The 13,691-nt window shown below is 34.2% G+C and overlaps 1 protein-coding gene across 1 annotated transcript; it reads right to left on the bottom strand.

Annotated features, from left to right (window-relative positions):
• Positions 1-7,672: 7,672 nt before the first annotated feature.
• Positions 7,673-13,310, bottom strand: LOC117915866 (MLO-like protein 3). Its single transcript, XM_034831601.1, has 15 exons — positions 12,863-13,310; positions 12,656-12,713; positions 12,112-12,365; positions 11,898-12,014; positions 11,218-11,278; positions 10,587-10,675; positions 9,856-9,930; positions 9,618-9,709; positions 9,262-9,311; positions 9,129-9,169; positions 8,833-9,006; positions 8,707-8,742; positions 8,515-8,582; positions 8,319-8,379; positions 7,673-8,172 (listed from the first exon to the last, which is right to left on the bottom strand). The coding sequence occupies exons 1-15, from the start codon at positions 12,986-12,988 to the stop codon at positions 7,819-7,821; spliced, it is 1,656 nt and encodes a 551-aa protein (XP_034687492.1). The 5' UTR covers positions 12,989-13,310; the 3' UTR covers positions 7,673-7,818.
• Between the last annotated feature and the right edge of the window lie 381 nt (positions 13,311-13,691).

The raw sequence follows: 13,691 nt of genomic DNA on the forward strand, positions 1-13,691 counted from the left end.
CTTATTATCACATAAGAGTCATATCTTTAAAAAAATTTAAGTTGAAGTCTCAATTGTCAATTAAAATTTTAGTTAAAAAAATAAAACCTCAATTATCAATTACAATTTCATTTTTTAACCTAAAATTTCAATTATTAGTTGACACGTTAACTAAAAAATAAAACATAAAAAAAATTGATGCTTTCTTTTTTAACCCAACTCTCAATTGATAATTTAGACTTTATTTTTTTATTGAAGCCTTAATTATTAAGGCTTCATTTTCGTGGGACGATGATCAGCAATCAAGTGACGAAAAAGATGTCACATTGAATATTAATTTTAAAAGAGGCATATTTTTGTGGCCAAATAGGTCATTTTGACCAAAAATTCTCTTTTCAACGCTTAAATTTTTTTATCATTTTTAAAAAATTAAAAATATTTTCTAAAAGCATTATCAAACACACGTCAATTTCTATCCACAAAATTTAAAATCTATATATTTAGTTGGATGATTTAACAAAAGTTTTGGATTGGGCATGTGAAATTGTAGTTGGATGATATAGGTTGAAGAGGATTGTGATGGACAATTACTGAAAAGTCATTCAATTTTGTAATAAAGTTGAGATGGTCCATGGGGGGAACAAATTGGAAAGGGAGGGCCAACTTTGTCTTTTGATTTTTTTTCTTTTGTATATATATTTGTTTTATGGAGATGCGGATTGTACAAGAAGGGTGCAAACTGCAAAGCAGGTTTTGTTTTTGTATATTTGTATTTGGAATTTTGTCGACTCTTTTTAGTTTCACTCCCACTCCCAGTGCCCACATCCCCCACCCATATACTCTTCTTCAATTCCTAACCGCCAAACAGGCCGCGACGGTCGGCTATCTAACTCCATGTTTTCATATGGGACTTCCTTCATCAATGGAGGCAGGGAGGGAGTACTTCATGAGAAATGAGGAAAAACACTGTATTAATGGAAGGCATTCCTGCTTTGCTTCCTATGAATTTATGTGTTGGGGTGATAATAGAGAATAGCTGGTCACAACTATTTTTTAAAACGGTTTTTCAGAAAATAGAAATAGAAAAATACTTTTGAAAACACAATGTTATTAGAAAATATTTTTTTTAATTATATTATATTATTTTTACTTATTTTTTAAGAAGATTATATTAAAAATAATTATACAAATATAAAGAATGATTAAAAATTAAATATTATACATCAAAATTGTTTTTAAAACATATCTAAAAATATAAAAAATAAAACACTATTTATAAAAGTTATTTTTAAAATATTTCTAAAAATATAAAAAACATATTAACTCTTAAACAAACTTTTATTTTACAAAATATTAAGTCTTATTTGATAACTGTTTTCTAAAACAGTTCTGAAAAATGGTTTTTAAAAATTGTTTTATAATGTTTTGTAGAATAAAAATTTATTAGAAACCTGAAATGTTTTTAATTAACTTGTTTTTAAAATTTTTGAATATGTTTTAAAAATAATTTTTATATTCAATACTTTATTTTTAATCATTTTACGTGTTTGTATAATTATTTATTAAAACAACACTAAAAAATAAGTGAAAATAACATAAAACAATTAAAACATGTTATCCAAAAATGCTTTATTTTTTGTTCTTAAGAACAAAAAACAAAAAATAGTTTCCAAGATGTTTTCTTGTTTTTTGGTTCTAAAGAATAGAAAATTATTTTTTAAAACAATTATCAAATAAACCCTTAGGGCTTGTTTGAGAACTATTTTTTGTAATAATTTTCTATTCTCTAAAACAAAAAACACATAAAACAGATTAACAACCAAAAACTGTTTTTTGTTTTTTTGTTCTTAAAAACATAAAATAACGTGTTTTTTAAAAAAAAACATATTTTAGTTGTTTTGTGATGATTGTTTTAAAAAACAATTACATGAACATATAAAATGATTAAAAATAAAATACTAGATAAAAAAAATTATTTTTAAAACATATTTTAAAATAAGTTAAAAATTTAAATTTTCAAACATGGCTTTTATTCTAAAAAAAAAAATTAAAAGACAATTTTCAAATACTGTTATAAAAAACTATTTTTCAAAATTATTTTCAAAAATTGGTACCAAACAAACACTTAAAGTTGTCAAAAGCTGTTTTTTAAAAGAAGGAAATCATCCACTTCAAAGTTAAATGATTTTAATCACTGAATATGACAGATGAAGAAGCTCCATCACTCCAAATTATGCAAATAGACAGCCATTAAGATGAGTCATTAATTGCTTGTCGAAAATGGTTGTAGACTAGAATAGAGGCTACATGCTGTGTGGTGAGGAGAGGTATCACCCCTGAGAAATTGCAGCAAACATAAGAACGTGGAAGAAAAAATTTCAGAAACAAATCAAGAAATGGACATCACATACATGGCTGTCAGCCAGTCAGTGCTTAGATTCCATTCATGCAACTTCCGTGTACTAGAGTGAATTATGCAGTGAATGAAAATGCATTAAGAAGGGGCGGTGCTAGTACTACAAGTAAAAGAAAAATGGAGGTTTCTGATCAGATTATTATTGAGGGTGGACTGTGGAGGACTCAAAATCTCAGTGAAGTTACTGCATACTGACAGCCTCTCAAGTAGTTGTTCATTAACTTGGAATAATTTCAGGCAAAAATAATGAGACCATGAATCCCCATAATGGTCCTGAAATGGAGAGAGGGGGTGATTAAGGGAGGGGAGAGGGGGGAATGATCACGTTTTAGATGGGTCCAAGCTGAGTCCAAAACTCCCAACCAAATCCAATATGTTGATAACATGCTTGCCCATTGCTACTTGGGTTGGTTTTGGATGATCAAAACCAACCAGTTTATGAATATAGAGTGATCCCTAACCTCATAATTTGGGACAAGTTGGTGAATCCCAGTCAGATTTTGTCACTTGCAGCTGCATATATGGGCACAAGTGGCCCCAAAACCAGGCCCTGTACCTTGAGAATCTCAACCCATGGATGACCGATGACCACCACCACCCTCATTTCTGGTATATATTTTCCAAGTGGTGGTGATTATAGGTTGATTAGCTAGCACGCGCTCCAAAATGTGGGTGAGGATGAAAATCTTCTTTATATATCAAAGGAAAGCTAGGTTACACCATGATACTGATACTGAGATGTCACACCAAGCTTTGTCTCCAAAAAATAATTGAGTGATCACTTTAATAAAGTCATACACAAGCTTATAAGTGTCATATGTATAGATATATCATATATGTATGCAGTTTGGGGGGGGGGAGGATGGGATGAGACGGTGGCACAGTGAGTGAGGGAGAAGTGAGAGAGATGGGAGGGAGCTTTGAGCAGTTGGTATCAAAAGGAAAGGCCCCTCGAGACTCATGCCGGCTACTTTTTCTGCTGCATATCACTCACTGTTTGACAAACACAACACACACCACTCACTGTGTTTTCCCCCCTCCCCCTCTTCTTTTATCAGTTTGTGTTTGTCTGGTGGACCATTCCATTTTGTTTGCTTACCCACTTCCCTTTCTTTCTCTTTCTTTTTCCTTATCGCCCGCATTCATCGTACCCTTTTATCATATGTCCATGTCTCCTCCTCCCCCACCCTTAAAACCCCCCCTCTCCCCCCCACCCCCCTTCTTATTCATACAAATCCCCTTCCTTACTAGGAATAATTTTGCTCCCTCCACTTGGCCTCCATCTTGGCCGCCTGATTTTGTTGAAGTCTCACCACCACTACTACTACTTCTACTACTATTCCTTTTATGAAAATGATTTGCCTTTTTAAACTTAGTTGATTGTCATTTTCCATCCATCTCATCTGTCTGTTGAAAATTTCAAATGTGTAATTGACATGTTAACCGACATTAATCTGTCTGATCTACTCTTTTGGAGTACGTGAATACAAAATCAACACTGAACACATGTTGTATACCATCCGACTACTCCACTCCACATTTAATTATAAGCAAAAACTTCTCAATAGTAGTGCATGGGCTTAGGACAAAAAGAAAGGAGTTAAGTGTAATGATTTGTGCTAGATTTCACCTGTCCATCACCAGTACTGTGTTTTGCTTAAAAAGATACATAAGATCTCAAAGAAATGAAGCAGAATCAACATCAAAGTTGGTAGAAAACAAAGCTTACATACCACTACTAACACAAACAAAAGAGAATTAAAGGAAGATGGAATGGAAGACAAGAAAAGACCAGAAACCCAAGCATGGGTTTGGTTTGGTTTAAGCAGCAGCTCACAAAATGTGGAGAGCCCCATCCCTCAGCTATCAGTCCTAAGTGGGTCCATTTTGAGGTGGGGAGGGGGACAAATGGTATCCCCATCATTACAAACTTGCAATTGGGGGCATCACACAACCCTAGTGCTTTTTAAACAAAGGTGAAGTCACAGACAAGAAAGTTATAAGGGTCTGCCTGGCCATGATTTTATATGGATAATACTAACCTTAAAACCATAATTAAAGATGAGACATTCTTTGGTTTGGGGTCTAAGATTGGATCTTTGGAGCCTCCATTATCCCTGAATTATGATAATCCAGACACCCAGACTAGGGACCCCAATGGATCCAATCAAACTGCTCCTCTATTACACTTCTGTCCAATCAACTACTCCAAATTTTGCATTCTCTTTTTCCAACTTCATTCATAAAACTCCCAAAACCAACCAAAAATAAAAAATAAAAATAAATTATTGAATTAAGTACACATTTCAATCGAGTGTTCTTTGGAATCTTGGCTACACATGGATGTGAAATGAAATTCCTTCGGCTAACACATATTGTACTGTACTTCACATATTATCAGAAACCAAAACCATTCCCATCTATTCATCCACCCTTTCATGTCTCATTTCATCTCACCCAACTTTTTTACCTCTTTTTTTTTTTTTTTTGGATTAAATTTATACTTTTAGGATAGAAATTATGTGAATGTGTGTGCATGGGGGCATGCAAGTTGAGGGATGAGGTGAGAGAGAGAAGCTAAACAAGGGGGCCATAGTAGCAGCAAATTAAAGGTGAAGTGATGGGTGTTGAGTGTTGGATGATAATGGCATTGCAACAGAAGCCATCTCCATCAAGGTTGCTTCGAAGAGCTTGTTTTGTGTCCCCCTATCAGCTACCTCCAACCTACAAAGATAATGTGTTCTGTGTTTGCCCCCAAACAATTCATAAAAATAGATGCCCTATAATCCAGACAAGCTTCCATCTCTCTTCATGTGACCATTGTTTGGAGGGAGAGAATCAAGTGGGGAAAAAATATATATATTTTTTTTTTCATTTTTTTTTTCTTCGATTAATTTAATATCTTGAGCAAGTTTCAAAAGGTGATTATAACATCATAATCAAATAATAGACCCACCACAATATTTCTGGGCCATCTGCCACCCTCATTGAGTGATCTCATAGAACTGCCACTAGGGTAATGTTCACTCACTACAATCAAATTTTTATTCGTCACCTCGAAGGCACATCCACAAAAATGAATATTTGTTTGGTAAGAATGATTTTTTGTCTTAAAAGTCTTCTCAGAAACATATTTTGACACCGAATCACCTTCAGGGAACCGTAGGATGTAGGCTTTCACCTCCAAGAGAAAAAAAAAATTTTAAATTAAAAATAAAAAATAAAAAAATTGCAAGTACCCCATTCAAACTAATTTAAAATGGAAAAGGTTCATTATTTGAATCGATTAACTTTAAGATCAATTATTTGATGTGATTAATAAAAAATTTAATAAGTATTAGATATTAATTTATTATTTATTTTAAGATTTTAAACATGAACTTATGTATCAGATCCCAGTTAAAAGATATACCTTCATAATAAGAATATTTCACTAAGCTTCTATGATTTGATAATAAAATTAATTTTTTAAGGTGATCTTTGAATTTTGACTGAATAGAAAAATCTAATATATTCGATTTGGTTATGATGACTTTTTCTTTTCAGTCAAAAAAACAAATACCACCTTAAAGCTTGTTTTCTTCATCGTTAAAAAGATAAAAAGGTCAAACAACTATTCAAGTGATATATAATTATTCAGACCATTAATTAATTGGAAAAATATAAACATGATCAACGACAAAAAGTGACACATGAGTGTAAAGCTTGGCTTTATAAACAATCAACCAAAATGTAAAGGGGTCTGAATTAGTAAGTGGAACCACTGTGACAGTATTTATTTATTTTATTTGAGGGTGCAAGTTGTGAATGCAGTTGATGATAATGCATAATTTTTGTGGCCCACTGGGCTAATTGTCTCAAATCCCACAAAGCCCATTTTTTTTTTCATAAGAAATATCTACCCATTTGATATCAAAATTTTGGCTGAATATTTGAGCCCTAACTACTAATACATTAATGGGTCGACATGTCTTTGATAATTTCAGAGATGTGGGCCTCCCACCATAACTCTTGCTTTGTCCTATTTACTTTGATTCCATAACCATATTGTTTGTTGTGTTTGTTCTCCTGGGCCTCGTCTCAAAGCAATGTGGGTCTGCCCTTTAAATGTCACCAAATGGGCACGGTCTTTGTCCTTGTCCCATGTTTAGGGTTTTCCCTCCTAACATGTTCCTTCCCACAACTAACTCAATTTTGTGTCTTCTATCACTCCAAAATCCAATTATTAGACCCATTAATCGTATACGGTCCCAACTTTCTGGCGTGGCCGTGTCGTTTTTGCTCTTCTTCCGTGATTTCTGATCGGCTCTAGTTCGGGGGTTAGGAGGCACGTTCTTGGGAAGGGCTTGATTTTTATTTGTTTTTGAGATTAGAGGGTTTAGATTTGTGAAATTTGAAGTCATTTATGGTTTGTGAAAGATGGGTCCCCTTGACCAGACAATTAGGTGATGGGAGATTAACAGGATGTTGATGGGCTGGGCCAGTGGATAATGACTTTTGCTTGATGGCCTTTCTCTAGGCCAACTAGGGCCTAAGGTGGAAGGCTCAGTTTGACAAGAACTTTCTCTTTTATTGGGCCGTATGAGTTACAGTTTAGAGAATACCCATCTACAATCATGAATCATGGATGAAACAACATAATCACCATGGGTGTAAATAACATAGTAAAATCTGATAAACCGATCCAAATCAATCATATTGATTCGATTTTCAATAATAAAAAAGGTCGATTCAGTTTAAAAATTTTGAAAACTGACCCTTTTGATTTATTCTTCTATTTTCTTTTCTCATAATCGATAAAAATCGAACTAAACCAATATTTTAAAACTTATATATAATTATTTGATATTTGATGAGTTTTTTAATACTAGATTCTATTAAAGTAATTTATTGTTTTTATATTATGGTCAAATTAATTTTGAATGCAATCAATATTTTTTCAACATCAAATCTAAGTTAATTTTAATTAATTTTTATAACAAATTAAACTTAAAAGCTTAATATAAACTCAAATTAACGGGCTTTGGGTTCAAAATAAACACAAATCTATGACTGAATTGAGAATTAGAAAAAAACCATTAAGTTTAGTTGCAACTGATCTATGAAATTAAATCGACCTTAAATGGCTTGATTTGGTTCGGTTTTTCACTCCAAATTTGATGGATTCAGTTTCCATCACATATAAAATCGATCATAGTGGTTTGGTTCATTTTTTTACTCAAAAACCAACCGAACAGAACTTATTTATTTCCCTAATAATGATGGACCATCTTGCTCTATAAAATGAGATAGTAATATTCTTCAAGATGATGGGGCCAATTGAGAGTTTCAAAAAAATTTACATTGAAAAAAACTTTGAAATCACAAGTATACAAAACAAGAGATATCATGCAGTTATAAGAATATCATCTTCTCCATAAAACTTAAGTTCGGGATATAGAAATCTCTGGCATTTCTATTTGTACTGCAATGGATGAAACTGTACGATCAGCTGGGGTATGTTCATCTTGGACAACTATTTCTTGTTGATGGTCTGGTATGATTTCGCTTTCAGTGCCAATAGCTGTGATTTCAGTACTGAAGTTTGGTGATCGACGATGAGGAGAGAGATCATGGGGACTGGTTCTGCTACTGCCCCATGTAGTGGTTGAATAATCGTGAAGAGACTGTGAATGATCTTTTTGTTTTTTCCTCTTTTGCTTCACTGTGGCATGCCATTGCCTTATGACATTAGCTGTTTGCTCTTCTAGCACGGCACTCTTAAAATTTGTACCCATCTGTACAACAAAAACAGCCATGCGCTCATTATTGTGTGTGAGAGATTCTCATGTGTATGCACTCTTAAAATTTGTATATATATATATATATATAGAGAGAGAGAGAGAGAGAGAGAGAGAGAGAGACGGAGAGAGGAGGTACATACCTGTGTTACAAGAGCATAGAGAGGAAGGGTGATGTAACTGCAAAGGACTTGAACTGTCACCCTACAAAAGTGAACGTTTAAAAAGTTGTGTTTTCTCAGTGAAAAATCATCAAGTATGGAAATGTGGATACTATTTCTATGGCTTCACCCTAAAAAAAGTTGAAAACACAAAGGAAGGAACGGCAGTGACACTTACGCTAGAACCACCCTAATGATGATGGTCTCTATCCTTTCATGGTAACAAGACTTTAACCCAAATGTCAACTGGGGAAAGTAAAAGAGCAAACAGAAAATATCAGCTTTGTTATGGGGTATATATGCTATGTCCACCTTGATTTTAAAGCTCACAAGTTGAAATAAAGGGAGGAAGGAAAAGAAAAGGACATACCGTGACCCAAACAAAGAAAGCAAGCTCAAATGCATTCTGAAAAAAGAAAGAAAGGAACCATTACTGATCAATTTGACACTACTAATTACCAAGACAAAAAAAGGGGTGTTCATAGGTATTAATTACCATAAATAGGGTCAAATGTAGAAGGGTCAAGACAAACTTGGGGTGACTGAACCAGAAGAGGTCGTCATTGGGCTGAACCAGAGGCGTTCCTTTGATTGTACTGTTCTTATCTTTGAGTTTCAGAGCCATTCTTGCAACAATTACTTCAAGTTTGGTTCCAAGAACTAGCACTATCTGCATATAGTACAGCCTGTAAAATAAGGACATGCACTGCTGCATGTAAAAAAAATATAGGAACTCAATATTAATTGCAGAAGAGAGAGTCCTCAAACCGTGCTTGATTCTTTCATACTTACAATCAGTGGGAGAAATGAAAGTGACAAGTATGCATGCCAACCTGTTTGATCAGTTGATTCCACTGTTGAGTAACTAAAGAAAATAATGCTTGAAAAGGGAGAAATGTTATTTGAATCATTCATGCATACTCACCATGAACGTCAAGGAGGATGAAGATTACAACTATAAACCACATCACAGGGCTGTTCATATAGCAAAAAAATAAATAAATAGTAACTAAGAGTATATATCAAAGCTTAGAAAGTTATAAGGACCCACCACAATGTGGCCCAAGAATGGCCATTTTGGGTTGGGCCCCTACAGTAATTCTCGAAGTGGGTAACATCTTTGTAGCAAGCTCATTCAGACCCATCTTTTATTTGGGCTGATTTTAGGGCCCGAGATGGATTTGAAACAGGTGATTTATGGAGGTTTCTGGCCTTGGAAGGCCTAGAGGCAAACTGAATTATGGCATATATGTAAATAAGCATATCCATATATGTACATACCTGATGCCTACTACAACCTTGAAATCATCCTCCAAGGACCGTTGTATGTACTTCTGGAAATTGAAAGTCTTGTTATTTACTGACAGATGGGCCTACAAAATTTGCCAAATCCACATTAACATTTTGAAATTTTGGCCGTATTCTCTCCCCTCTAGGCTCTGGTACCATCACAAATCTGAATGTAACTTGCTCTAAGCATGAAAAAATCATACTCAAAACTCAGGAATCAGATACCAACCGCAATGAAGCCATGGCGAAGAGTGAGGTAGTCAACCTTTGCCACAGAACGGAAGAATTGCCTGAAGAAACATTTCTGCAACATGGCAACTAGGCATCAAAATTTGAATAGAAAATACAAAAAATTAAGGAAGGCTGTAGTGTGTGTGAATTAAGGGGTGTTTGGTAGGTGAGAATGAAAAGTGAGAATAAACATCTCATTCATTTCCTCTTTCATTCTTTATGTTTGAATAAATTTAATGAAGGTAAGAATGAAATAAAAAATGATTTTTTTTACTTATAAGTGAGATTTCAATTTATGGTAAATAGATGATATTTTGATTCTTTCATCCCATAAAAAAAATATAAAATTATTATTTTGTCCTTAAATTTCATTCATTAAGACCGATGTCTTTTCATCTCATAACAAGACTATTTTTTTGTCTTATTATTTAATAATAAAAAAAACTCTTAAACTTTTTTTTTAATAAAAATAAAAAAAATTATTTTAAACCATGCGTAAGAGTATTATTATCAATTTATTTCTTTTTCATTCTCATTCCTATTATTATCAAATATTAGAATGAGAACAAATAATCATTCAAATATTAAATTTTTAGGTTCATCCAAATATTATAAATGAAATCACTAAAATCATTTTCATTCACCAAAAATAAAGAATGAAAACAAAATATTAATTTCTATTCTCTATTCCCAATTTCCCACCTACCAAACGAGGGAAAAAAAACTCACCGTCCATAAATGAAGTGGTGTTTCAGTGCAATTAGTCATGTGCCTACGCCCAAATGTCGTTTGTCTTGTATATCTAAACCGATTAGGATCTTCATGCGACGGTGACATGAAAAATGAAAGAATGAAAATAATTACAACACTATAGTCTTATGAATTAGCTAATCAGTTATACTTGCTTTTTTTAAATAAAAAAAAAAAAGATGAGAACAGATTCAAATTTTATATATTCTTCTATAATTAAAGATTCAAAACCAATCCCTAAGTCAAAAAAGTGTGCCCAACAATTCAGGATCCTCTCCATCCCATATTTGAAATGAAGATGGATACTCAGTCAAAGAAAAACACAGAGAATGGATGTTTATGAATTTTCAAAGCCCCTCGAGCAAGGGTCAAGTGGTCTATGCCTGAATCGTGGGTGCTGTGAACTTCTAGATGAGACTTAGAGTGCTTCTGAAGGGTTAAGATACAGACTTGAAGTCAGGCTAGTACCAGCGAAATGAAAACAATTAAGAGTCACAAAGGAGGAGACTGTTGAAGTGGACCCATTCCACCACTGCTGGTCGTTCAAAACAGGCATAATCCATAGCTAGCTTTATATTTATTAGTCTAAGCAACATGAATAGAATTCTACCATTAGCAGCCTGGTACTCTATCGTTTGAGTTTCTTTCTCCCAAGCTTTCCATCTCCTCATCTGTGAACACACGCATAGGAAAAAATGAAAAGAAAAGTATACAAATGAGCTCATTTCCAATATAATTCGACTTCATACTGAACATGTGATGGAATCAGAATGCAATGAAGATAGCTTCACCATGACTTTAACAAAATGGGTTGACTTAAAACCCAATCATTTAAGGCACTAGGCAGCGTTCTCTTGGGGGAGTTTATGTAAGGTGGGAAACAAAGGAAAAAATCAATGTGGAGTGTTTGTGTCAATCTATACTTCATGAAATTGAAGACCCATTAGTTGCTTCTGATACCGTTGAGCCCACTTGAAAAAGGTCAAAATCTCTCCAAATGCTAAAAAATCTAAAAAATTTATGAGATGATGGGACTTCAATTTTATGAGCTGGGAATTCAGCCAAATGTTTAGTAGCTAGCTGAACTTTACATTTTTAAACCTAGATTTGTTGGAATGGGATTTGTCATACCCTATTGGAGGCTTCTTTTCCTCTTTTATGCAATTGCAGTGGTAATCCATCATCCATCACATCACAGAGTTACAATAATAAATTTAGTTGGAAATTAACATCTAGAAAAATGCATGAAGATGAAAACAAGCCATGTAATTTTTTTTTTTTTGATCTTACCTTGGCCCTTCCTAAAGCCATTGTGAGAACACTGTAAACAATCTGCATAACTGCTAAGACAAAGATGAAGATACTGAGCTGATTCATCCCTTCTGGTGATATAAGAGAAGTCATATCCTGCAAATAAAATACTAAATTAATTACCTCTCTGTGTCTCTTACCAGTTACCACTGGGAAATTGAATTACAAACAACTAATATTAATATATACACACCTTGGAACTGCAATAATCAGAAGATTCACTGCTTTGGGCTGCCAATCTTCTTTCTTGAAACACACTACTTTCTGACCAGTTTTGAAATGTGTGGCTCCAAATCTGCATATGTCCTAGAGCCTTTGTGTTTTTGATTTTTATGATTTTTCGACATGGGAGCATGGTGTATGCCGCGTTGTTGGGTATGCATATTTTGGAAATAAACTTTTGGGTTACTGCTAATATTAGGGACATGAACCCCAAGAGCATGAGCACTGCACCAGACAACAAACAAAAGAAAAAAGAACTGAGTCCAGGCCTTGTTTTCATGGCCTGTTAAGACAACATTGGAAGCAATTTGCAGAAGGCATGACTTCTAATGCCCACTGGAGCTGATTCTACAGCTTGCTTGGAGAACATCATTGCTCAACTGAATCAACTTCATTTTTGTTGTTCTTCAGGAAAAGAACCCACGCCGGCAAATAGAAGTCATTTCTTCCTCAAAGTTGGTTCCAAATTTCTAATCACATCCTAATCTAAGTCTGCAAAAATTGTTCACACCCACCTGATTTGAGCTTCTCCACAGCCTCTAACAAGGCAGTCTTTTTATGCCGCCGGAGCCACTGCCCGCCATTCGGGTGCAAGTATAATCGTCGTAAGAAAGGAAAAAAAACAAAGAAGAAACATAAAATTATCTGATTAGTAACCATATATACTGTCGTTGCCCGGTTCAATCCTGAATTTGTTGTATATATATGTTTCACATACGTACGTTGGCAAGGAGATGGATCAAGTGTTCAATAAAAATAGAGAGGGAGATGAAGATGAAGCAAACAGTCGCCAGAGCCCAAGAGGGCGTTTCCTGCAAAGAGCGAGAAACTCCATCTCCAGCAGCCATGTTCAAGGCAGATGAAGAAGAAAATCCGAAAAAAATGATGAAGATTATGTAGACACCTGCAACAGTTGAGCGATGATATTCAAGTCTTCAATGCTCCTCAGACTCGGGCACTAAAGTCTATGAAATCTGTCCCAAAGTGAAGGTTCTATCTAAGGTTTTGGATTTTGACCCAGTTCCTCTAAAATAATATGAGCCAATTTTATGGCTGTTGTGAGCTATGAAAACTCGGTCCACAAATTACTTGAAAATATGGATCAAACCCATCTTCTCTGCAGCGTTTCAGGATACGCATTTTCCAACTCATTAAACGCCTCTAATAGATACAGCTCCGTTGACCCAACAAACTAATTGAATGGTTCAATCATCTAGTAGTCCTTTTGAGGCACAACATCATATTTTGAAACAATATATTATACATATAATAAGATTTTCCCTTTCTTTAACCCCTCAAATATTAAACTAACAATACAATGTTTATCAATCGATTTTTATTTCTTTTCGTATAGATACTATCTATTTTGGACCATAACATTTATTTTTCTCAAACATGCAACCTACCTTACAACAAACCAAACAACAAAGTAAAAGAAAATACATCAGTTCTGTTTGTCTCTTTGTTTTTCATCTTCCTAACCGACGGCCAAATGAAGGCAAAAATTGATGAGACATCTGACCTGAGAGTTGGGTAAAGAAAAAAATGGTC

This window comes from Vitis riparia, chromosome 6 (assembly GCF_004353265.1).
Source record: "Vitis riparia cultivar Riparia Gloire de Montpellier isolate 1030 chromosome 6, EGFV_Vit.rip_1.0, whole genome shotgun sequence".
In the NCBI taxonomy this organism is placed as follows: domain Eukaryota; kingdom Viridiplantae; phylum Streptophyta; class Magnoliopsida; order Vitales; family Vitaceae; genus Vitis; species Vitis riparia.

Coding starts and splice junctions, on each gene's coding strand:
- LOC117915866 (XM_034831601.1), bottom strand. CDS start 12,988: ATGGCTGCTGGAGATGGAGTTTCTCGCTCTTTGCAGGAAACGCCCTCT. Junction 9,170..9,261: donor CATCCTCCTTGACGTTCATG/GTGAGTATGCAT, acceptor CTGATCAAACAG/GTTGGCATGCATACTTGTCA. Junction 9,007..9,128: donor TTTCATTTCTCCCACTGATT/GTAAGTATGAAA, acceptor TACTATATGCAG/ATAGTGCTAGTTCTTGGAAC.